We start from the raw sequence: 22,038 nt of genomic DNA, 5'->3' as shown, positions 1-22,038 counted from the left end.
GGGGGTGAGGGGCTGCACCCCTGGGCTTGCGGCCGCGTCACCCCCGTCTCGGCCTGTGCCTTCACGTGGCCGTGTCCCTCTGCGTCGGTGCCTCCAGCTTCCCCAGTTTCCTCCTGAGCAGGGGGTCGACCCTCAGGGTCTGCGCTCATCCACTGCTGCAAAGAGCCTGTTTCTGAGTACGGCCGCGTTCTGAGGCTCCCCGTGGTTGTGAATTTGGGGGTAGAGTCTTCAGCCTGGGACACCTTTGTAATTCCTGGGGTCCAGTGCAGAGGCTTGAATTAAAACCATGGGGGCAGCAGAAGCCAGCCGCAGAGGTAGCTTTCTTCTTGATGGTGGAAGCTTTCTTCTCGCCCAGTGGGGAGAGAAGCAGGCCCAGGGGGTATCTTTGGTTCTTATGACCTCAGCCTGCTCACCTTTGGCCCCCAGAGGGCCAGCCTGGATGAGGGTCCCCAGAAGGAAAAGTGCGTTCCTCGTTATAAACGCGCACAGCCTTGCAACCAGGGGTCCCGTGTGCGTCCTTCCCACCCGCACGCCCCGTCCTTGTGTGCGACCACTGTTCTGTGGGCTCAGAACTTCACGCGCGGCCCATTCGACGTCACAGGGCGGGGGAAGCGGTTCTGAGAGCTGTCTCTGCGTCCCAGCTGCAAGTCTGCTGACTGAAATGTCTTTTCTCTTTAGACAGTGGCACGAAATCCACTTCTGCCCCCAAAAAGCCCAGCGCCGGTAAGCAGCCAATGCACCTGGCATTCCAGAGAGAGTTGAGACACCGCGGCCAGGGAGCCCCAGTCCCCCCAAGGGCCGGACGACGTGTAGACAGACGGCTGGAAGACGAGCTGTTCCATGGCTTTGGCTAGAGTTGCTGAATGTTTGGTCTCGAATGGCTGTGACAAGGGTCACATGGGAGAGATGCTTTTGTGGTCCGTGGGAAGTGTCTCTGGATATTTTCAGTCTGACTGTCTGTTACTCGTTTCCTTCCTTCCTTCCTTCCTTCCTTTCTTTTTCTTTCTTTTCTTTCTTTCTTTCGCAGGAAGGAGGTAATTAGGTTTATTTATTTGTTTTAATGGCGGTGCTGGGGATTGAACCCAGGACCTCACCATGCTAACTATGCACTCAGCCACTGAGCTGTGCCCTCCCCCACCTTTTGCAGGATTTGGCGGCCACTTGGTAGGGGCTGATGATTAAGACAGGCAGTCAACAGAAAAGAATTATCTGCAGAAAGGAGTTGAGAGTTCAGCTCTGTTCGTGCAGAGTGATTGATGGACACACCCCTGTCGTTATTTCACTTTTGTTAGGTTCTTGTGTTCTCTTCGTGGGAGAGAAGATTGTTGTGGAAACGGTCAGGGGTTTGGATTTTCTGTTGATACTTTGGTCAGATGGATATTCAGGGACGTGTTTAGGGACGCCGGGATGCGGTGCGCCCTCTGCCTGTTGAGAGAGTCGTTTCCATTCTTGGCTCACCCAGAACTTCAGTCTTAACGACCTGTTTTTCTTCCTTCAGGTGATGACTTCAGTTTAGAAGATGCCATTGGAGGACACAGTAAGTAAGGCTTCTTTTAAATCTCCTTTAGGTCTAATTTCCTCATTTATCATTTCAAAGAGGCTGATCTCTTTTAAATCATAAGCTGAACTCTTTTTTTTTTTTAACGAGGAAAACTTAAGGAATAGGTGCATTGTTGATTGCTGTTGAGTTTTCTCGGTTTTAATCAATACGCCTACTTTTATTTGAAAGCTCTTAGAGCTCTGAGGTGGCGTGAGGCGAACTGAACTCCCTGGCCCAAGGCTGGCCTCCTGGGCCTGTGACCTGTGCGGTCACCCAGGGCCCCACACTCAGAAGGGCTGCCATGGTTGGTTGGCCACTCTGTGGCCACCATAGTGAATTTTTTAATGCATTTTGAGCAAGGGACTCTGCATTGTCATTTTGCACTGCCCCCACCCCCCAGTTCTGTAGCTGGCCCAGACATCTGCTTTATTTTCTGTTGGAAATACACCAAGTTAAGTACGGTGCCTGGAGGATGATGGAGAGAAATCCATAGATGGCGGTGTGTACGGGTGTCCCCGCCGTGACAAAGGACACGCTTCGATTTCTAACTGTTCAGTAAATCACCTCTATACAAATGGGTGTTATGTTTACTTGACTGCAAAATGCTCATAATTGCAACTCTCATCCTTTACAGATGACCCAACGCCACGCAGTCCACCCAAGCCAAAACCTAATCCAAACCCCAGCCACCCTGGCTCCTCCGGTAAGACCTCAAGCCCTGCGGGTCCTTGCGTGTTTTCCAGACCAGTGATTTCCAGGTCAGCTGAGAGGAGGTCATGTCAGATTTAGCCTGATCTTACTGTGAACTCCTGGTGCCGGGTAATTCCAATTTTCCAGGAGTGGAAAACAGTTTTGAAGAAGACATTTTTGGTTTGGATGTGATTTTTTTTTTTTTTCGTTTGCTGGTTTTACTTCCATGGTTTTAAGGGAACCTTTAAAAAATTGAATGTAAGATTTTAAATATGTAGACTCGATGTGGAGAGAAATATCTGCTTGTGGTTTTACTTTAAATAAGTTTTTTTTTTCTTTTCTTTCCTCCTTTCCTCCTTCCTTCCTCCCTCCCTTCCTTCCTTCCTTTCTTAATTTCTTAATTTCTTAAGCTTTTGGCTTTTTTGTGACACATGACAATATCCTCAGAGGAATTGCACTAACATGCTTTCTGAATTGAATGTCTCTTGAAACTTCAGACTTTGAGGGGGCTTGTTTGTTCATTTATATGTTTGTTTAATTTTTAACCCAGAAAAATAGAAATACTGTCCATCTTCTACTGCAGTGAACTTTTTGATGGTTATTCTCGCTAGTGTTTTATATGTTAATTAATTTATGTATTTTTTTAAGCTTTTTTTTTTGGTGGGGGGAGGTAATTAAATTAAGTTTATCTTTTTTTTTTTTTTTTTGATGGAGGTTCTAGGGATTGAACCCAGGACCCTGTGCCTGCTAAGTATGCACTTTTCTAGTGAGCTATACCCTGCCCCCTGTATATTAATTTAAATGAAACAGATGTTAAGTAAAACTGCGCATCTTTTATTCATAGTGTGTCATAACATTACCTTTTGCTTATTAGTCTTCTGTAAACATTTTCTTGTATTATTTAATAGTTATTACGATACAACTTTTCTTAGCAGTCCTAGTCTATCGTAACTCATCCCTGATTTTGACAGTGTTCTGTTTCTTTGGAAGAGCTTGATCACGTAGGTTGTGTAAACTGTTCTGCCCGTCTTGTCCCAGTTTCATGTCTTTATGTCTGAAATTTGCAAGAACCTTTCGAATGTCGCTTGCCCACATCTTGTTCTTTTTTTGTGTATTGCTTGTCATTCGTTCGTTCTTGTAATTTATGATATCCGTCATTTGCTTTCTGCAGTGTAAGCCTTCTCCATTTGTGGCTTGATGTTCACTGTTTTCCCTCATTTACGATGAAAACATTTTCCCTCTTTGAGTGTTTCCAACAGTATTTTTTGACAAGCAAGAGTTTACTTTTTTTTTTTTTTCTCTTCCCAGTGTTTTTAATGCTTCTGTGACTTCTCTGCTTTTTCGGGTCTGTTTATTTCTTTCTTTCTTTCCTTTGAGCTTCAGATCCATTTTATTTCTCTCCTGCCCCTGGGAAAAATAACACCTTCCTTTTATTTTCCTTTGAATTGTTTACCCGTAGAAGTTGACGCGTGGAGTGCTGCTGAGTTTTTTGTTTTTTCCCCTTGGGATTCAATTTTCTGTGGGCCTCTTTCTCCTTATTGTTTCTTTAAATGCATTTCTAAGTGGTTTTCTTCCCTGTTTGTGTCCATTATAGGAATACATTTTGTGTCTTTTTTTGCATTCTTTTTTTTTCCGTTTTTCAGTTTTACTAGGTAGAATTGTTACAATTTGACTGCGCATATACGATATATTGCACGTAAATACATGTATAGAATATACTGACTTTTTTTAGTTAACATCTGTATTCTGATTATAGTTTCTAAGAACAGTTTAGAGCTTTAGCTTTTTAAACTTATATAGTTATCAAAAGAACAAAGCCAACCCCAAAATAAGAATCAACAGAACGCAGTAATGTAATCATAAAGGACAGTCAGATGTGCTTTGTGTCCATTCTTTGTCATTTATCTACTGCTGGTGGGAATGCAGTTTGGTGCAGCCACTGCAGAAAACAGTATGGAGATGCCTCAAAAGACTAGGAATAGACTTACTGTATGACCCAGGAATCCCACTCCTGGACATATATCCAGAAGGAACCCTACTTCAGGATGACACCTGCACCCCAGTGTTCATAGCAGCAATATTTACAATAGCCAACACATGGAAACAGCCTAAATGTCCATCAACAGGTGACTGGATAAAGAAGAGGTGGTGTATTTATACAATGGAATACTACTCAGCCATAAAAACTGACAACGTAACACCATTTGCAGCAATATTTCTGTAATACAGAAGAGAGTGTTGGACATTTTCCTTAACTAGCCACTTAATGATGAACTCATTATCTTTTTGAGTGGGAGGTAATTAGATTTATTTATTTATGTATTTATTCAGTTTTAAATTTTTATGTAATTATTTTTTCATGGAAGTGCCGGGGATTGAAGCCAGGACCTCGTGCATGCTCAGCACATGCTCTACCGCTGAGCTATGCCCTCCCCACCGAACTCATTAACTTTTAATCATTTTCTCCTCACTTCTTAGCTTTTCCAAGAGGACTGTCATAGTATCAGCAAATGATTTAAAACCAGTTTTCCCCTTTCTTATGTCTATATTTTCTCTTTACAGTTGACTTGTATTTGTATCATTTTGCCTTGGCTGGAGAACTCAGGACCACATTCAATAGGAGAAGACAGAGCAGTCAATCCTGACTTTAAGATAAAAACTCAAAGAGATTCATTTTTACACAAAAGAAATTGCCCTAAAAATATAAATATTCATATTACACATCTATTCTAGTTGACTTTTATTTCCTAAACAGGAAATAAATATTCAATTTCATCAGGTGCTTGGGGTCATCCAAGGAGATGGGTCATTTTTTTTTCTTTGAACCTATGAATATGACAAGATATATAGAAGGATGTCTTTATATAGAATGCATCCTTACGTTCATGGGAAAAATTCTACTTGGTCAAGATAAGTTTTATTAAACTGATGGACTGAATCTGTGTATCAGCTAGCTATTGCTGCCTAACAAGCATCTCCAAACCCAGTGGCTTAAAATTTTAAAAATCATTACTTCTGATAAATCTTGGCCAAGTGTGGCTGACCTTGGCTTGGCTCTAGGTCATCTGGGGTTGACTTGTCTGGGGTTGTGTCAGCTGGGATGACAGGATTCTTTTTAATGTGTCTGTCACCCCCTTACACCAGCCCTGTGTAAGCCCATTCTCCAGGGGCAGAAACATCAACCCCACAGATGTTATGTTTTAAATAAGTATTAAAAATACTGATTTGTCTCCCTTTTACTACCCTCAGACTGCCAAAATCAGTCTTCTGGCTGAGTATGAACCCTTCTCCCCACAATGGGAAGAGTGACAGCTTAGGGCCAGCAGTGCAATGAATCTACACTAGAGAGATGGTAATTGAGTGTGGTTTTATCTAGATACATCCAGAAGATTGATATGTCCTTTCCTTTTCTTTTTGTGTCATCTTTTTCAGGTTTAGTTAGCAGAGGTTTCGAGTAAGACTTAATTTTAGGACTTTTGGCATAGGATGGGCATTCATGGCAATTGCCTCTTTGAGATATGTTCTCCGTAAAGTAGTACCTTTGTTGGGTCCCCTGTCCCCCAGTCTGCTTTTGATTCTACTGTGTTTTCCTTCACTCTAAGACATCAAGACCTTCCTGAAAGTTCTAATGTGACAGATGACACTGTGTTTTTCTTTCTAGGTGGCTTCTCGGATTCTGACCTCATCGAGGGGAATTCAGGTGGAGGTAGGGTGACATGACCTCTTCTTCTGTCTCTTATGTTCCTCCATCCCTGATTACCCACCTTCTCTACAGAATCGTGGCAGCAGGTAGAGTCTTAGCTCTCAGGGATCTCACAGCCAGCTGCTTGGACATCTTCATGGAGGTCTGCCCTTTGCAGACACGTCAAGGTTGCAGACGATAGACCCGGGGGTGGGGAGGTAGTCAGGTTTATTTATTTATTTATTTATTTATTTATTAATATCTATCTATCTATCTATCTAACTTTTTAAATAGAGGTACTGTGAATTGAACCCAGGACCTCGTGCATACTAGGCACACGCTCTACCACTGAGCTATACCCTCCCCACCTCTTGTAACACATTTAGGTTATGCTCGTTTCTTTCTTCCCTTCCTTCTTTCCTTCCTTCCTTCCTTCTTTCCTTCCTTCTTTCCTTCCTTCCTTCCTTCTTCTTTTTCTTTTCGTTCCTTTTCTTTTTTTCTTTTTTCTTTTCTTTCTTTCTCTCTTTCTTTCTCTCTTTCTTTCTTTCTTTCTCTCTTTCTTTCTCTCTCTCTTTCTTTCTTTCTTTCTTTTCTTCCTGTAAATAGAAAAATCACATTTTTATTAGCTAACTACCTGATATCTCTCAACACTTTTTTTAAAATTTTAGTTGATGTACAATGTAGTATAAGTTTCAGGTGTGCATCATAGTGATTCACAGTTTTCAAAGGTTATACTCTATTTGTAATTATTGCAGAGTGTTGGTTGTATTCCGTTTGCTGTGCAAGGTAGCGTGGAAGGTTATTTATTTCACACAGAGCAGTTTTTACCTCTTACTCCCCTCCCCCACCTCGTCCTTCCCCCCATCCCTCCCTCCACTGGTCACAACTAGTCTGTTCTCTGTATCTTGGAGTCTGCTTCTGTTTTGTCATATTCACTAGTTTCTGTATTTTTTAGGTCTCATCCCAGTTTCTTGTACATGTCTTTACACTTGGATATTGGATGCCCTCCATCTGGTTCCCTTAGGGTGGTTTCCGAGAAGTGGGACTTCTGAAGGGAATTCCAACTTTTACATCCCTTCACGATGGCTAAGTTATTTTCCAGAACAGCTGTGATCATTGACAGCCCTACTGGTCGTAGGAGGACCAAGGAAGATATGGTTAGGATCATTCATTGTTGGTGTGCATTAAATGTTACCAGAAATATTTTCCCTTTGACTCCTTGATTGATGAATTGAGACTGATTGACCTTAATGGATAGTCCAGTCCCCCAAAGATTCGAATTCTCTTTACAGCATTTGAGGACTTACTGTGAGGTGATCTGGGGACATCTCGCTGGTCATCTACTGGAAATGTCCCTGCATTCCCTCTTGAGTTCACAGACCTTGCAGAGTGTAAACTCCTTTCACTCTGTTCCTTGAAGTCGTGTCTTTCAATGGCTGTCCGTCTACCTTCTAAATTGGTTTTCCATTTAAAATCATGAATGTGTGCTGGTCAAAACCTCCCCGCTTTGAACAGTGTAACAAGCAGTGTTCTAGTTTGATGCCTGTGTAAGGTGCACTTATCCATTGACTGTAACAGGCTGTGCTCTGGGTCTACAGCTGTGTAACATGCAGTCCCCCACTTTGAGTGTAGCAGGCAGCCCTCTTGCTCCTGAGCTGTGTAACATGCAGTGCCTGTGTGAGTGTAACATCAAGACACACAGAGAGGGAGTCTCTGATTTTAAACAGAAATAAAATCACTCACAGGTTTATAGTCCACTGGGTGAATGACTCACTGTGTAGTAATCATTGTACCCACATCAGCTTAAAACCAACTCTATATTGGCATTAAATGCAGGAAAAATGGGGGTGGTGAGCTGGCAACTCTTAGCCTTGGGGGAAACACGGATGAAGAAAATAACCCCAGGTGATGGGTCCACGGTTAACACCTCACCAGTGACCACCACTCATGAGACTGGGAGTCAACAGGAATGTCTTTGAGATCAGCCCAGTCACCATGGGAGGGTCTCAGGTGGGCTCTGGGACCCCTGCTGGGATTCCCCTGGCACACTTTCACGACTCACTGGGTCTCCTAGAGCCCAGCATGGGGGTGGAGGTTGAGTCAGATGCCAAGCCTGGTTTCCAGGTCCATGGGAGCGAGATGGGAGATACCTTCCACAGAGCGAGGATGTCCCCACTCAGCGGTGGAAAAGGACACCTTGAGATGAAATGGCTTTATCAGTCCCATGGTCCTTTCTGTTAAGGTGCCTTCATGAACCAAGGTCCCAAGGGGCTGTTCCTGGCTTTGACTCTTCCGTGCCCAAACATCTTCCCGATGCAATCTGTCCTCAAGCCTGCTTCCTCTCTTGCAGGAGGCGGCGGTGGCGGGGCCGGTGGCGGTGGCGGTGACGGTGGAAACCAGAGGCACGACGGGGAGGAGCAGGGTATGTACACCTCGTTTCTGACGTCTTGGAGGTCTTGTTGTTACTCTCGGGGGACTGGGGGAGCAGCGGTCACGACCTAACGTTGAGCATTTGCAGTGTCACCCTAGGGACTCTGACATGAAGCCTAGTTCTCTGAGACGCGTGTCCCAAAACGCAGGCAGGTAGATACGGCGGGTTCCGTTCCAACCCACCGCAAACAAAGCGACTATTCCGATAGAACGAGTCCCACGCACATTTTGGTTCCCCAGTGCATAGAAAAGGGATGTTCGCACTAGACGGTGTGGTCTGTGAAGTGTGTGGTGACAATGATGCCTGTAAAAACAGTGTCCGCACTTTATGGCTAAAAAATGAGCCTTCAGTGAGTCCAAGATCGCTGATCACAGATACCATCCCAAGTATAATTGTAATGAAAAACCTTGAAATATGGGAAGACGTACCAAAATGTGGCCCAGATGCATGAAGGGAGCCACTGGTGTTGGGAAGATAGCGCCCACAGACATGCTGGAGGTGGGGTGGCTACAAAGCTTCAATTTGTAAAAAGTGCGAATCTGCAAAGCGCGGTAAAGTGAGGTTCGCCCGTGCTGGTTGCCCGCCCACCTCTGACACTCCCAGAGCTGGGTGCCAACGGGACCTGCTTTTGAAGTTCAGTCTCCCTCCCCACGGACCCTGAGCAAGAATGCCATCAATATGACCCAGGGAAACAACCGCTGGCTTCTCTAGAGATGCAGAGAAAGACATTTATCATGTGGAGTTGGCTCACGTAGTTGTGGAGGCTAGGAGCGCCACGGTCAGCTGCCCGCATGCTGGGGACTCAGGAAAGCCTCGGGTGCAGTTCAATTTCCACGCAAAGCACCAAGAACCAGGACAACCAATGGTGCGAGTCCCAGATCCCAAGAACCAGGAGCGTCCGTGTCGAAGGGCAGGGGAAGATGGATGTCCCAGCTCCAGCAGAGAGCACACTGTCCCTTTTTGATCTGCTCAGATCCCCGGTGGACTGGAGGCTGCCTGTCGACATTGGAGACGGCAGCCCGCTTCACTCAGAGTGTTGGAATGTTCATCTTTTCAGGAGAGACTTACCAGGACACAGCCAGAAATAGTGCTGTCCCAGCTACCTGGGCATCTCTTGGCCAGCCAAGCTCATGCGTGCAATTAACCATCACACCATCCTTCCTTTTTATTCATAGAGCAGGATGTCTCATGCACCTGCCACACCAGGAAAGAGGTGTAGACGTGGGGCAGGGGCAGGTGGATGGAAACCCCATCTTAATAAATCACATGAACATAATGAGGAAGTCGGTGGCTTTGGTTCTTTAGGGCGGGTGTGGAGACGGGGGAATCCAGCTGTGCGGGGTCACAGGGTGTCGAATGGTCCCAGCTGGGCACCTTCCACGGTGGGATGTGTGAGTTTCCTCATGGGGACGGTCGGACACCGGCGCTGGTCACAGGGATGGGGAAGACGTAGGGTTCGTTGTCCCACTGGAAACCAGTTAATTCCGATACCAGATGTGGCTGTCGGGGGAAAGGCTCAGGAGTGGGGTTCCCTCCGTGGTTACCCGGTGGCCCTGCATCTTAGCAGTCAACCCCATCTCTTCCTGCGGGCAGGTTGCCGCCCACCTGCCCCGTGGTCTCTCTGTGAGTGCTAAGTGTTCCCCCGTCCTGCTGCCCTGTGCTTCTTCCTACAGGCGAGTCCCAGGGGGTGGTCCCCGGGATCATCGGGGCTGTCGTGGTCGCCGTGGCTGGAGCCATCTCCAGCTTCATTGCCTACCAGAAAAAGAAGTTGTGCTTCAAAGAGAACGGTAAGCCTGTCACCACTCGTTTCTTTTCTGCGGTGTGTTGCTCACTTGAAAACGGTGTCTTCTCTTAAAAATGCCAAAAGCAGAACTCTGGTTGGCGGGAAACCCGTGTCACGTGGCTGACGGTTCCTAAAATCACTAGAATACTGGGATCTGACTTTGCAGCTTCGATGCCAGTGCTTCCTGTGTTTGGCCATGTGAGCTTGTGCAAGTTACTAACGACTCCACTTTGGGGGGGTTTCTATAAAGCGGGGCAGGTGACGGTCTGTACGCTATGGGGTTTTTGTGGCGATCAATCAGGTCGTGTGGGAAAGTCTTGACACGTTGCCTGGCAGAGAGCGAGTGTTGGAGAAACGTTAGCTCTTTTGGTTTAGTCATCATTGTCTACATTGGTCATCACTGGGGCAAGAGTGAGGGCCTTGGTGCCGCCATATTGTTTTCTCCACCCAAGAGAATGAAAATTGAAGCACTGGGCAACCGATGCCCTTTCTGCTACAACCCGGTGCCGACAGGTCCCCGCGAAGCTTGGACGGGATGGATAGTGTATAGGGCAACGTGTATAGGCAGTGCCAGTTACCAGCACAGTGATGGGAAGGCCATCGTTGGGAGTTCGGTGGACCTTGGACTGAAATCCTGTGCTACGTGTTTGTCCTGATGACGTCAGTGGGTTCTCATAGCTAACGTTCGTGCGTCTGCACAAAGCTCTGTCTAGGTCTCGCCTTCACTCTCGCAGAACCAGTGAAGGGTGGGCTGTGACGTGGTTTGTGGGGGCCCCGTGGACAGCTCCGCCTCCTTGGAGGAGCCTTGTGGTGTCTGAACTTCCATCCTACCTAGGATCTTAAGTCCTTATTCATCCTTGGCTGTTGAGCCGTTGACGTCCTCGGTCTTTAGGACCTCTTCCCGAGGGTTCTTGGGAAATTCCCAGAAGACCTCAGTCGATGCTGATGGAGGCCGGGTTACACCCTAGGGATGGAGTTTGCCCTTCATCTTCCATCAGTCCCTATTTTTAGGTCCACAAACACTATTCAGAGCCCGAAATGGAAAGTCCTGCACAGCATTAGGATTCAGACCTAAAACAAGCCGCTGTTTTTACAGATGTGTCTTCTTGCAGTGGACGGGAAGGGGGCCTGCTTGCGTCTTATTTCCCACCTGTGAGTGGGCGCCCTCCATCGGGAAAGCATGGCTGGCTGAATGCTGAGTGCCCAGCGAGGTCCAAATGGACAGGTGGCCGAGTTCCAGCTTATAAAAGATCTACAGTTGGAACCAGAAGGGGAACACACCACACTTTTTCCCTCTTGATTCTCCTAGAACCAGGAGGGGAGGGGCGTAAGGCGTGCTCGCTAGGGACGGGAGCATGGGAAACCCTTGCCGAAAGGTCTTCTGAAGATCTGTAGGTGAACCCCAGTTGAGTTCTGGAGTTGCAAATCATTTCTGTTCCCTTGTGAATGGGGTGGAGGGATCTCTGGGGTAGGGGTATGTCAAGACACAGCAACTTGGGGAGGCACCCCAGAGTCTTCATAGACCTGATGTGACACAGTGTTTGCAAACGGGATTCAGAAATTGGGAAACTCAAACATTCTGTGTCCCCCCCACCTTCCCCCTCTGGCTCTCGGTCTTGGGTTCAAGTATCCTGTCCATTGCACGGGGTAGGGGTGGCCGTGAAGACGGAGAGCTCCCCTCCCCAAGCAGAAATCGTCGAGTTTAATAATTTTCAAAAACAAAAGCAAAGCATCCTTCCAGAAGCACTGGCTCAGGGCAGACTAGAATTCAAGTCACACAGCGGAGAGGTTGGCTAAATTTATTTCCCTGGAATATGTCCTGCAAAAATCGGGTGCGACTCTACGTTTTGATTGGCTTTGTGGCTTTCCTGTGGCTCGCCATCCTGAGCTGATGTCAACGTGCAAAGGAAAAGGTGGGGGAGGGTTGCAAATTATCATGAGGGAAGCAGACTGGATTTCTTATTTCAGTAATTAGGCACTTCTGTCTCCAGCCGTAAGGTATCCAGCGTCAACACAAAGAAAATTAGGCGCTATTCTCATAAAAAACAAAACAAAACGGGTGGGGCAGGGGATCGCTAACACAGACCAGTGAGCATCTTTCTATGTGACTAGACATTGCAGTTTTCAGACCTGCCTTAGAAAATGAATCGTTTATTGTCCATTGCGTGTTTTTGTGAACAGAGGCGGCACTGACATGTTGAATCCAGGTATCAGATGCGCCGAAGATCCCCGATCTTTTGGGGACCCCACGAAGGACTCTTTTTTATAAGTTTTATGCACCTGATACCTTCATTCAAAATTTCAGTGCTATGTCTGTTCATTTTAAGACGTGTAAACACCCACGGAACTGTGAGCTTGGCGGTTTCGCAAGAAGGGTGTGGTTACATCCTCAGAGAAACCGCGGTTTGGCGTTATTCCCTGAGAGTGGCGGTTCGCGTGACTCTCCGGGGCCTGGCTGTGCTGAGTTCTCCGTGGCATCTGTTGAATTTGCGTCCAGGTCCGTCTCGAGCAGGTGGGGGAAGTGGGTGTGTTCTCCCAACGCACAGATACATGGAGCAAATACGTCAGTCTTGATAGAAACTTGTTTAAGAGCGCCTCCGCCTCACATTTTGAGCGAACGTAGAAAAGAAACATCCAGGGCCCACGAAATTCCGTGGATCTGTCTTTTGCTCCTGAAGGTCTGACATTGTCGTCGGAGCGCTTAATCTGGTTTTCGTCCAAGTGATGCGTGCTGGCCTCTGAAAGCTGAGTCTGGGGTGCCTGGTGGTGTGTGTCTTTGGGTTTTCGTGTGCTGGCTTCAAGTGGTTGGTCTAAGCAACCGATGGTGCTGAGTCTGACCTGCTAGGGCAGCTCCGTGTATAGTAGTTGTCCCTTGGCGTGGACGATGGCTGATTTTTGTGGCGCACAGCACATTCGACAGCTGCTTCCATTGTCCTTGGTGGAATCAGATTCTTGAGGCTTCGGTGAAATGTCATGTCGTTTTGTCCCTCCCTCCCTCTTTCCTTCCTTGCTCCCTCCTTCCCTCTTCCCTCTTTTATATCTGTCTATCTAGTTTTCCACTCATCCATCCATCCATCCACCCACCCATCCATCCATCCATCATACCATCATATCTATCCATTATCTATCCGTTTATCCATCTATCTGCCAATCTTTATCTTTCTATCCATCCATCCATTTACTCATCTACCTATGTTTTTATCTATCAATGTATCTATCTATACAGGCATAAAATTCATCCATCTATCCTATCACTTATCTATGTATCTTCCCACTTCTCTATCATCTATCACTCATTTCTCTCTCCCCTCCCCCTTCCCTTCCTTCTCTATCTATCCATCTATCCACCCATTCGTGTATCTATCCATCCTATCTATCTATATATCTATCTATCCATCCATCTATCCATCTAGATATGTATCTGTGTATCTATGTATCTATCTACCTACCTACCTACCTACCTATCCATCCATTCATGTATCTATCCATCTAATCTATCTATCCATCCACCCACCCACCCACCCATCTAATCTATCTATCCATCCACCCACCCACCCACCCATCTAATCTATCTATCCATCCATCCACCCATCCACCCATCATATCTACCATCTATCTGTCTATCCATCCATCCGTCCATGTATTCATGTATCTGTCTATGTAATCAGCTATCAGTGTATCTATCCATCCGTTATATCTGTCCCTCCACCTGTCTGATCTATCATTTATCTATGTGTCTACCCATTTCTCTATCATCTGTCTCTCATCTCTCTCTCCCTTTCCTCCCCTCCCCCTCCTCAATTTTGCTGTCCACTCTGAGTCCACCCGCTGCTGCTCGCTGCTCTGTCAGCCTCTCTCCTTAACCCCTATGCTCAGAAGAGGTCTTTCTGTCTTTCTTTTCTTTTTTTGCAATGGGAAGGTAATTCGATTTATTTATTTATTCTTAGAGGAGGGACTGGGGATCGAACCCAGGACCTCATGCATGCAAAGCACGTGCTCTACCACTTGAGCTACACCCTCCCTGCGGAGGACGTCTTTCTGACAGCTCGCTGCTGCCTGGGGCATGGGCACGCACCTGCAAACAGACCTCTCAGAACTTTACTTCTGTTTTCTTTCTTTCTTTTTATTTTTTTCTCCCTTTTTCCACCTTCCGTTTCAGATGAGTCGAAGATGTAGGGAGCAGAAGACCCCAGGCGGGCCTCCGGGTCGTCCTCTCTGATCCGTGTTTGTCTACAAGGACGCGGAGTGCAGAGCACACCTTGCCCCTGTGTCCGCGTCCTGTCTCGGGCAGTTGCCGCAGTGATGTATTTTCCCCTAGCCTGGATTCCATCCCCCCAATTCTTCATGTTTGCTCCCTTTCGGATGTGCAGAAGCTTATGATCTTATATTCTGAGGCACAGGGAGCTTCAGAAAAAGGAAGAGAGATGCAGAGATTCTGTTGCAAAGGGAAATCTGAAAGGAAGCAATGATGAGGTTTAGGGGCGTGTTCCCATGGACTAACCAGGTTTCTCACCCTCCGGTCCCTCCTTGCCAGTGGGTCCTCCAGGAGGATGGACGGCAGGGGCGGCCGCCTTCCTCCCTGCCCTGTCTTGGGTCATAGGGTTTCATCTTTCCCCCCGATGGTGCAGTTTTTAACAGTCTGCTTCCATCGCCCCTGGATTTATGTGGTCCATTTCCAAGAATTAACTCTCTCTCTCTGTCTGACTATTTTTTTCCAAATATGTAAACTTCCTGGTTCTCAGCAGGAAAAAAAAAATCTGCACATTTAGGAATAACCTAAAAAAACTTCAGGTTCTTAAAATTCTAAGGTCAGCAGAGCAGGGTGAGTGATGGGGTCTTGTGGACACTGAGAATTTTTGCATCCTTATGTATATCCCTGTATGTGTGGAAATCATGACTTTTTTTCCCCCCTTTGTCACATCATACCAGCTCCTTTTTGGGTGTAAACATTACTCTCTTATTCAGACCTTGGCTGAGGGTCCAAGGTGAATGGGTGGTGGTCTTATGGGGGCTGAGTTGCAGGTTTGGGGGTTCGCATCTGGAGCTGGGTTGACAGCCCTGCAATGGGGACTCTAAATGCTCCTCCCGGGTCTGGGCACCCTCCACTGGGCTGTTCTCGCTCCGGGTCACATTCGGCTCCAGCTAAACATGGTCTCAACAAGGCAGAATCCCGGCTTCTTGGAGACCCCCCGCCCCGGAGGACAGAGCCGCACTGTCATCACGGCCGGCGGTGCCCTTGCCCCGTTCCTGTGTGTGCCGACTTCGCTGGGTCCTCTCCTGACCCACGAGGCACCCACCCTCAGGCTCTCCCCAGATGCCCGGCGGTTGTGACAGCAACGTCGAAATACAGTGTGCCCACCCCATCCCTCCTCTCCAGCCCGAAATGTTTATTCCGATAGTGGGGAACTGGACATACTTTTTGCTTGCTGGAAATCACGTTTGGCCCCAAACGGATTTTGTTCTTGGCACACTTTGCTGTTTACACAGGCATTTTTTTTTCCCCGTTTCCTTAAACACTGCCAGATGTGATGTAGGCTTTCCACAATGCCATTAGAGTGTTTTTGCTGCGTTTCTTTCTGTCTTTTCTTTTCTTCTTCTTTTGTTTTTCCTTTTAAATTGTGCTGGGGAGGGGTGGCTTATCTTGTGAAATGAAAGCATATTTAGGATTTCTTGCCATAACCAGTTCGCTCTAATATGTATCTGTGTTGATTACCTGCCCGGGCAGCAGAAGACAGGATATGTGTGGCTACCGTCCTGCAGGATTTTCATAGGTCCCTTTGAATTCTCTCCTCTTTCCTTCCTTCCTTCCTTCCTTCCTTCCTTCCTTCCTTCCTTCCTTCCTTCCTTCCTTCCTTCCCTTCCTTCCTTCCTTCCTTCCTTCCTTCCTTCCTTCCTTCCTTCCTTCCTTCCTTCCTTTCCTTCCTTCCTTCCTTCCTCTTCCTTCCTTCCTTCCTTCCTTCCTTCCTTTCCTTCCTTCCTTCTTCTTCCTTTCCTTCCTTCCTCCTTCCTTTCCTTCCTTCGTTCCTTCCTTCCTTCCTTCCTTCCTTCCTTCCTTCCTTCCTTCCTTCCTTCCTTCCTTTCTTCGTCCTATCCTTCATTCCTTCCTTCCTTCCTTTTTCTTTCTTCCTCTCTCTCCCTTTCTTTCTCTCTCTTTTTGTCTTTCTTTGTCCTTTTCTTTTTTGAACTGTAGGATTTTGGTCTCTAACTGGGGTCTCCTCTCGTGGTCGGGGGGGAGGGCGGCACCTTACCAAAATCCAGTTCCCAGAGAGGGTGACACATGTCTCTGGGACCCGGATGGAAAGTGGGGCCAGCTGTTGACGAGTTACCCGACCCCGGGACGAGGCCACTGTGCTCTGGGAGCCGGGGACGCGGTTGTCACGGGTCCCGGGAGCTCGTCTGGCTCCTTTCATGCCACGTGTGCTTCCTACGCCTTCACGACCGTGCAGCAAAGAAATAAACATGTTTGGACCTGGAACCTGTCGTGCGTTTTGAATTCTGCTGCCCCGCGCGGGTGCTCGGAGAACCTTCGGGGGCGGGGTTTTGTTCAGCCTGATGCCTGCTGGAGAGATTGTGGGATAAAACTTTGGAAATAAAAAAAACAGATGGAAAGAACACTGCAGGAAGATGGCAGGGCGCCATGAGGCGTGCCCTCCGGCAGCATGAGCAGGGTGGGCCCTTGCTTTTGGGGCGGACGGCAGGGTAGGCCGGTGGGGGCTGAGTCTGCCTGAGAACCATGATCAGGGTGTGGTGCCTTTGTGCTCACCCCCTTGTGGCGTTTGTTCTTCCTTGCAGCCGACCAGGGCGAGGTCAACATGGAAAACCACCAGAGCACCAACGCTGAGCCACCTGGTGAGAAGGGACACTGAGTGTCACCTCCCCCCGCCCCCCCCAGCGTTTCTGTTCAACGTCCTCCCACCGCGGTCCTGCCCGCCTTTCTCAAATCCGGTTTTGTGGTCCTTCATGCCTCGTAGCTTTCAAGGGGGTGCGTTTGGGAGGCGAGATATAAACATCCCTGGGCCTCAGGCTTCGGAGGGGACCCAAGTCATCTTAAAGTTCTCTTTAAATCCTGGGGACAATGATCATCCAGGTGGTGCCCTGTGGCTGCGTGGTCAGAATGTGCAGCCTCTGAGAGGCAACTTCTGGTCACTTTGACAAGACCCCCCCCCCCCCAACCAGGTGGGAACTCGGGCCGAGAGGAGGTAGTTTAAATGACGGAAACTTTTCGGGGCCACTCTTGAAAATGTCAGGAAAACACAACGACGGCTGTATATGCCTGTGTGTTTCTGTCTTTTATTTTTGTGCGTCTGTGGAGACTCACTCCTGTGCCCAAAGGAGGCAGCATTTATCGAATAAGACACCTGTGGAATGGAGATGAGTTTTTAATGTTAAAATATTTTGAACGCTAAAGAGAGAGGCGTTCAGAAAGTTGGGGTCTCGCTCACGGCTGCTTCTAATAAAGAAAAGATGTGTAAAATGAGCGATCTTTTTTTTTTATATTCATAGTGTTTTTAACTTTTTTTTTTTTCCTTTTTCTTTTGGTAGGGGAGGTAACTAGATTGATTTATTTATTTGTTTTTAGAAGAGACACTGGGGTGGAACCAGGACCTCGTGTGTGCTAAACACGCGCTCTACCCCTGAGCTACACCCTCCCCCCTAAAAATGAGCTGTCATTTTTAAGCACCCCAAATGCAAAACAGCCCTCTAAAACATAAATGAACTGATCAGAAAACCTTAGCCCCTAATCGTTGCAAATTAACCAACGCCGCGGGCCCTCATTTAGAACATTATTTGTTCTGAAATTTGCTATTTTATAGGCATTTCTTACCTTTTCAGAAAAGTCACCGGCAGAGAATGCGCTCTCCATTTCCTCTCTACGTTCCCTGAAGTTATCTGTTTGCTTCTAGCCACGATGGATGGCATCGTAGTATGAAATTTCTTGAATTTTTTCCCTGGCCGATTAGATCTAGTTTTTTGCTTCCTGCCGGCAAGCAGTTTTGAGCTCAGGCCCTCGGGCGGAAGTAGGGTTGGAAGCTGCGTTCGTGCACGTGTAGGGGGAGCCGGGGTGCCTGTCAACTGTGTCCTTGCGTCTCTGTCCTCTGCAGTTCAACAGACTCTTCTGGAGAAATAGAAGACTGGCAGCCACGTGGCCCCGCGGTCCCAGCAGGGCCACAGGCCCGCCTGCGGGGCCGCTCTGAAGACGGCTGCCCCGCCGGGAGCAGGCCGCGTCTCGCCGGTGCCTTCGCTCAAGTCGGATTCCTTGTTGTCACCTTGAGATGCGTCCTGCCTGTCGCCGCCGAGCTGGCTCGATGATACTGACTTAGGACTAGTTTCGCATCCAGACGGGACTGACCCCCACCTTGTCCATGGCCCTGAGGGGTTTCCTGTGTGACGTGGAAGGCTGACTGTCCCCCAGTCCCCGTCATTCGAATATCGATCCCGCTGAACTTCCCGGAACAGAAGCTCTGGGCCGTTTAACAAATTGCCTATAAGTTGAGTGTGTGTGAGCCTTCCCTAACGTCGACTTGACCCTTTTATAGAGGGAGATAAGCCTTTGGTTAGTTTCCTCAAAAATCCTTTCATTTGCTAGGATTTTTTTTTTTTTTTCACATCAGACTAATAAAAAGAAATTGGAAACCAAGTACTTTTCACTTACGTGTGTTACCACCTGGGTGACTTGTGAAGAAGGCCGTGACACTAACGGAATGGAGCCCATGGTCCCTCCTCTGGGGCTGTAAGACCGATGTTCACCCTAAGTGCAGGCTCTTTATTTCTGGGGTTTTCTTAATCTGCCCGTTCCCTTTCATTTGTCTTGTCACGTTGGGAACAAGTCTTTCTTAGCATCCAGATACTCCCCTGCACCAGATACTCCCTGCAGCAGATACTCCTCTGCATCCAGATACTCCCCTGCATCTTCCATGCAGATGAATGCTACGAATTTGTACTGTCTGTAAAAAATCTTTATCAGCTTCAATGTGAGAGCTCGGTTGACCGTTGTGAGACAGAGAACCTCCTTCTATACTTCCTGACAGATGCTCAAGAACTGAAATCACAGTTTTCTCCAGGCAACCCCCGATGCCTTCACCACCTTCAGGGGCACGGCCCCCATTTAGGATGGTGCACCCGTCGCAAAGCTTCCAAAGTGCATGCTGCTGTGTGAAAGTTCGGAAAGGGGTCTGCTTGGGTTTGGAGGTCCATCGTGTCCAGCGTAGAAGCCCTGATGTGGTGGATGGGGGGGGGGGACCGCGTCCGTGGAAACACGAGGTCCATCCTGCGTTTCCAGCGGCACAGACGTGCTCACGTGAGGCTCTTGGGACGGTTGTCCAGAGAGGCGGCGGTGTCCTGGGAATGCTTCGTCTCGTCCCGGAGAAGGGGCTGACGAGCTGTAGCGGGTCTCACGTCAGTCGCTCCCTGTTCAGGAGGTGTGGTGCTATCACACCTGTGTGGGCTGCCGCCTTCCCCAGTCAGCTGCCTTTGGGGCAGGGCTGATATCGGGGCATCGCTCATGAGTCCTGAGTCTTTCCCACTTGGAAGCTCAGTAGTTGGAGGGGGTGGGTAGCTGAGCTGCCCCCTCCGCTCCTGAGAGCTCAGCCTGTCCACACCCACATCTTTTCACCGGCCCCTCCTCCCCTCACTTGTCTAAAAGTACGTGGAGCTGCCATCTCAGGGGACCGGCATCTGGTGCCTAAAGCTATTCTATCTTTGGCATTCTGATAACTTTTTGAGTATATGAAACAGTTACAAAAAAAAAAAAAGAGAGACTGGCTATTTATCACATCTATTCATTGCTTCATTCAACAAATACCTTGATTAGATGCTCCCGTCACCACTGGCCCCGGGTGTGTGTACAGTGGTGGACACGGCGTCCTGGACCCTACAGGATGTAACACAAATACACTGCGTCCATCAATGGATGGGGGCATCCAGCTGTCAAGGGCTGAGGGCTGGATGAGCCCACGTGCCTGGGTCCCACGGCTAACTCGCGCCGAACACCTGGTCACAAGGGTAGCAGACGGTGTCCGCATTCGCCCCAAATGACTCCTCAAGCGTTGCCTTCAGGGTCAGATTCTGCACACAGACTTGCTCTCCAATAAGAAAAATAAACGCATTAAGCCTTTTTGTAGCTCTGTGAGTAACACTGATGTTTTTATAAGCATCGTGGTCATACTAGAAGCATAAATGTCTCATGAAAGGAGAGAACAGTGAAAGACGAGTATTTTTTTAAGAATATGAAATTATGATTTGTTCATAAATAAATCTATCCATGTAAGAAATATATCAACTAGGTTTCTTTTTTTTTTTAAACGTTGGGTGGAGGTACCTTGCGTAAACTCAATTTAATTTCACATCGACCTTAAAATCCACAGGACTTGATCAAAGGTGGATCTTTTGAAAAACTGAGTTGAAGTGACTCAGCTAGCCGAACTGTTAAATTGTTGGCAAAACAACGAGTTTCTACTGTCCGGCACAGGGAACTATATTCAATACCTTGTAATAACCGATAATAAAAAGGAATACGAAAAGGAATATGTACGTATATGTGGATAACTGAGTCAGCTGGCTGTACACCTGAAACTAACACAACATTGTCAATCAACTCTACTTCAGTTGAAAGAAAAAAGGAAAGAATCTTGCCCCTGTCTGACACTGGCCCCCACTGGCATTATCCTCGTTAAAGGACGCTGTCTCGGTCCTCCCCTGATTAAAAGTACAACGTTGCCCCCCTCCGCACCACCTGCAGAACAGAGCTGTCTGTGGAGCACAGAGAAGGGCCAAAATCAAGCCCCTACTGTCATTTAATCCTCACAGGACGCAGCCCAAAGCGTGACTCAGGAGCTGAGACATGCCCGCCCAGAGGGCCCTCCTCCCCTCCCCTTCCCTCCAGCAAATCTGCACCTCCCCCTTCAAGGCCTGACTCACACGCGATGTGGGGCCCCCGAAGCACGGCCACTGACTTGAGTTATCGCCCTTTTATGACACTTTCAGGTGTTTTCTGCTTGTCACAGTTCTGTCTTCGTTTTGATGGGAACCTTGAGTCTTGTGGCCACAGCTGGTGTCCCTTCTGGACACCCTGGCTCACGGCCGCCAGGCATCAGAGACAGTGACCCCACAGATAGGAGGTGGTTTGTATACGGCCCTCTCTGTGCCTCAGTTGCGGGCGGCATTAGTCTGATGGCTCCTAGAATACATAATGCAGACGGGGCGGCTTCAACAGCAGGCATTGCCTCTCCTTTTCCTGGAGGCTGTAATCTGAGGTCAGGGTGTGAGCAGGGCTGGTGTCTCCTGAGCCCTCTCCCCTTGGTGTGTGGACGGCCGTCTCCTCCCTGTGTCTTCATGTGGTGTAGGAGGTCTCTAGGGTCTCTTGTTATAAGGACGCCAATCCCATCATGGTGTCCCCACCCTCATGGCCTCCCCTGACCCTACTCACCTGCCAAAGTCGTTCCCTCCAGACACCATCCCATTGCAGGTCAGGGCTTCCACGTATGAATTGTGGATGGCGGGGCAGTAACACGCAGTCCACACCAATTGTCAGTGTGCACAGCACTCCCGACAGTTGACCCCGCCATGGCCCTGGGTTCCTCCTCCCTTCCCGGTGTCTTTGCCCTCCTGTCCTCCCTCAGTCGCCACTGCTCATCGTCTTCTCCTGTTTCTTTCCCACACAGCCTTTAAAACTAGCTTTGGGGCTCCACCGTCTCCAGACACCTTTACAGTAAGGGCTGGGTGTCCCCCTCCCCCGCCTCTGTATGCGTTGTCTACACATGACAATGACCTGATTCCAATGCCCAGCGTCCCCTCCTCTTTGTAAACAACTTTTCCTTCCGTGTGGCCGCACAGCTGGCGTCTGGCCTGCACCTGGCTCAGAACACGATGCATCGGGTGTTTGTTGAGTGAATGCACAAACTCCTCCGACATCC

General features: G+C 48.1%; 1 protein-coding gene and 2 non-coding genes across 4 annotated transcripts in view; 1 reads left to right on the top strand and 2 right to left on the bottom strand.

The window, feature by feature from the left end:
* Positions 1-18,764, top strand: part of CD99 (CD99 molecule (Xg blood group)) — a 33,012-nt gene extending 14,248 nt beyond the window's left edge. Inside the window, exons 3-10 of one of the 2 annotated variants that reach the window (XM_032475299.1) lie at positions 679-723; positions 1,499-1,537; positions 2,175-2,243; positions 5,892-5,936; positions 8,263-8,334; positions 10,017-10,130; positions 16,919-16,975; positions 18,229-18,764. In XM_032475299.1, the coding sequence (XP_032331190.1) occupies positions 679-723; positions 1,499-1,537; positions 2,175-2,243; positions 5,892-5,936; positions 8,263-8,334; positions 10,017-10,130; positions 16,919-16,975; positions 18,229-18,254 (467 nt within the window). In that variant the 3' untranslated portion in view covers positions 18,255-18,764. Of the gene's footprint in view, positions 1-678; positions 724-1,498; positions 1,538-2,174; positions 2,244-5,891; positions 5,937-8,262; positions 8,335-10,016; positions 10,131-14,285; positions 15,806-16,918; positions 16,976-18,228 lie in introns of those variants that run through there. The other variant, XM_032475300.1, reaches the window with a different exon arrangement.
* TRNAT-AGU lies at positions 6,204-6,275 on the bottom strand. The gene has a single exon. It is a non-coding gene; the product is annotated as a tRNA-Thr (tRNA).
* Positions 14,074-14,147, bottom strand: TRNAA-UGC. The gene has a single exon. It is a non-coding gene; the product is annotated as a tRNA-Ala (tRNA).
* Positions 18,765-22,038: the final 3,274 nt, after the last annotated feature.

The sequence above is a fragment of the Camelus ferus genome, chromosome X (assembly GCF_009834535.1).
Source record: "Camelus ferus isolate YT-003-E chromosome X, BCGSAC_Cfer_1.0, whole genome shotgun sequence".
NCBI lineage: Eukaryota > Metazoa > Chordata > Mammalia > Artiodactyla > Camelidae > Camelus > Camelus ferus.
The sequence above is the reverse complement of the archived record's forward strand: the minus strand, read 5'-3'. Positions and strand labels throughout refer to the sequence as shown.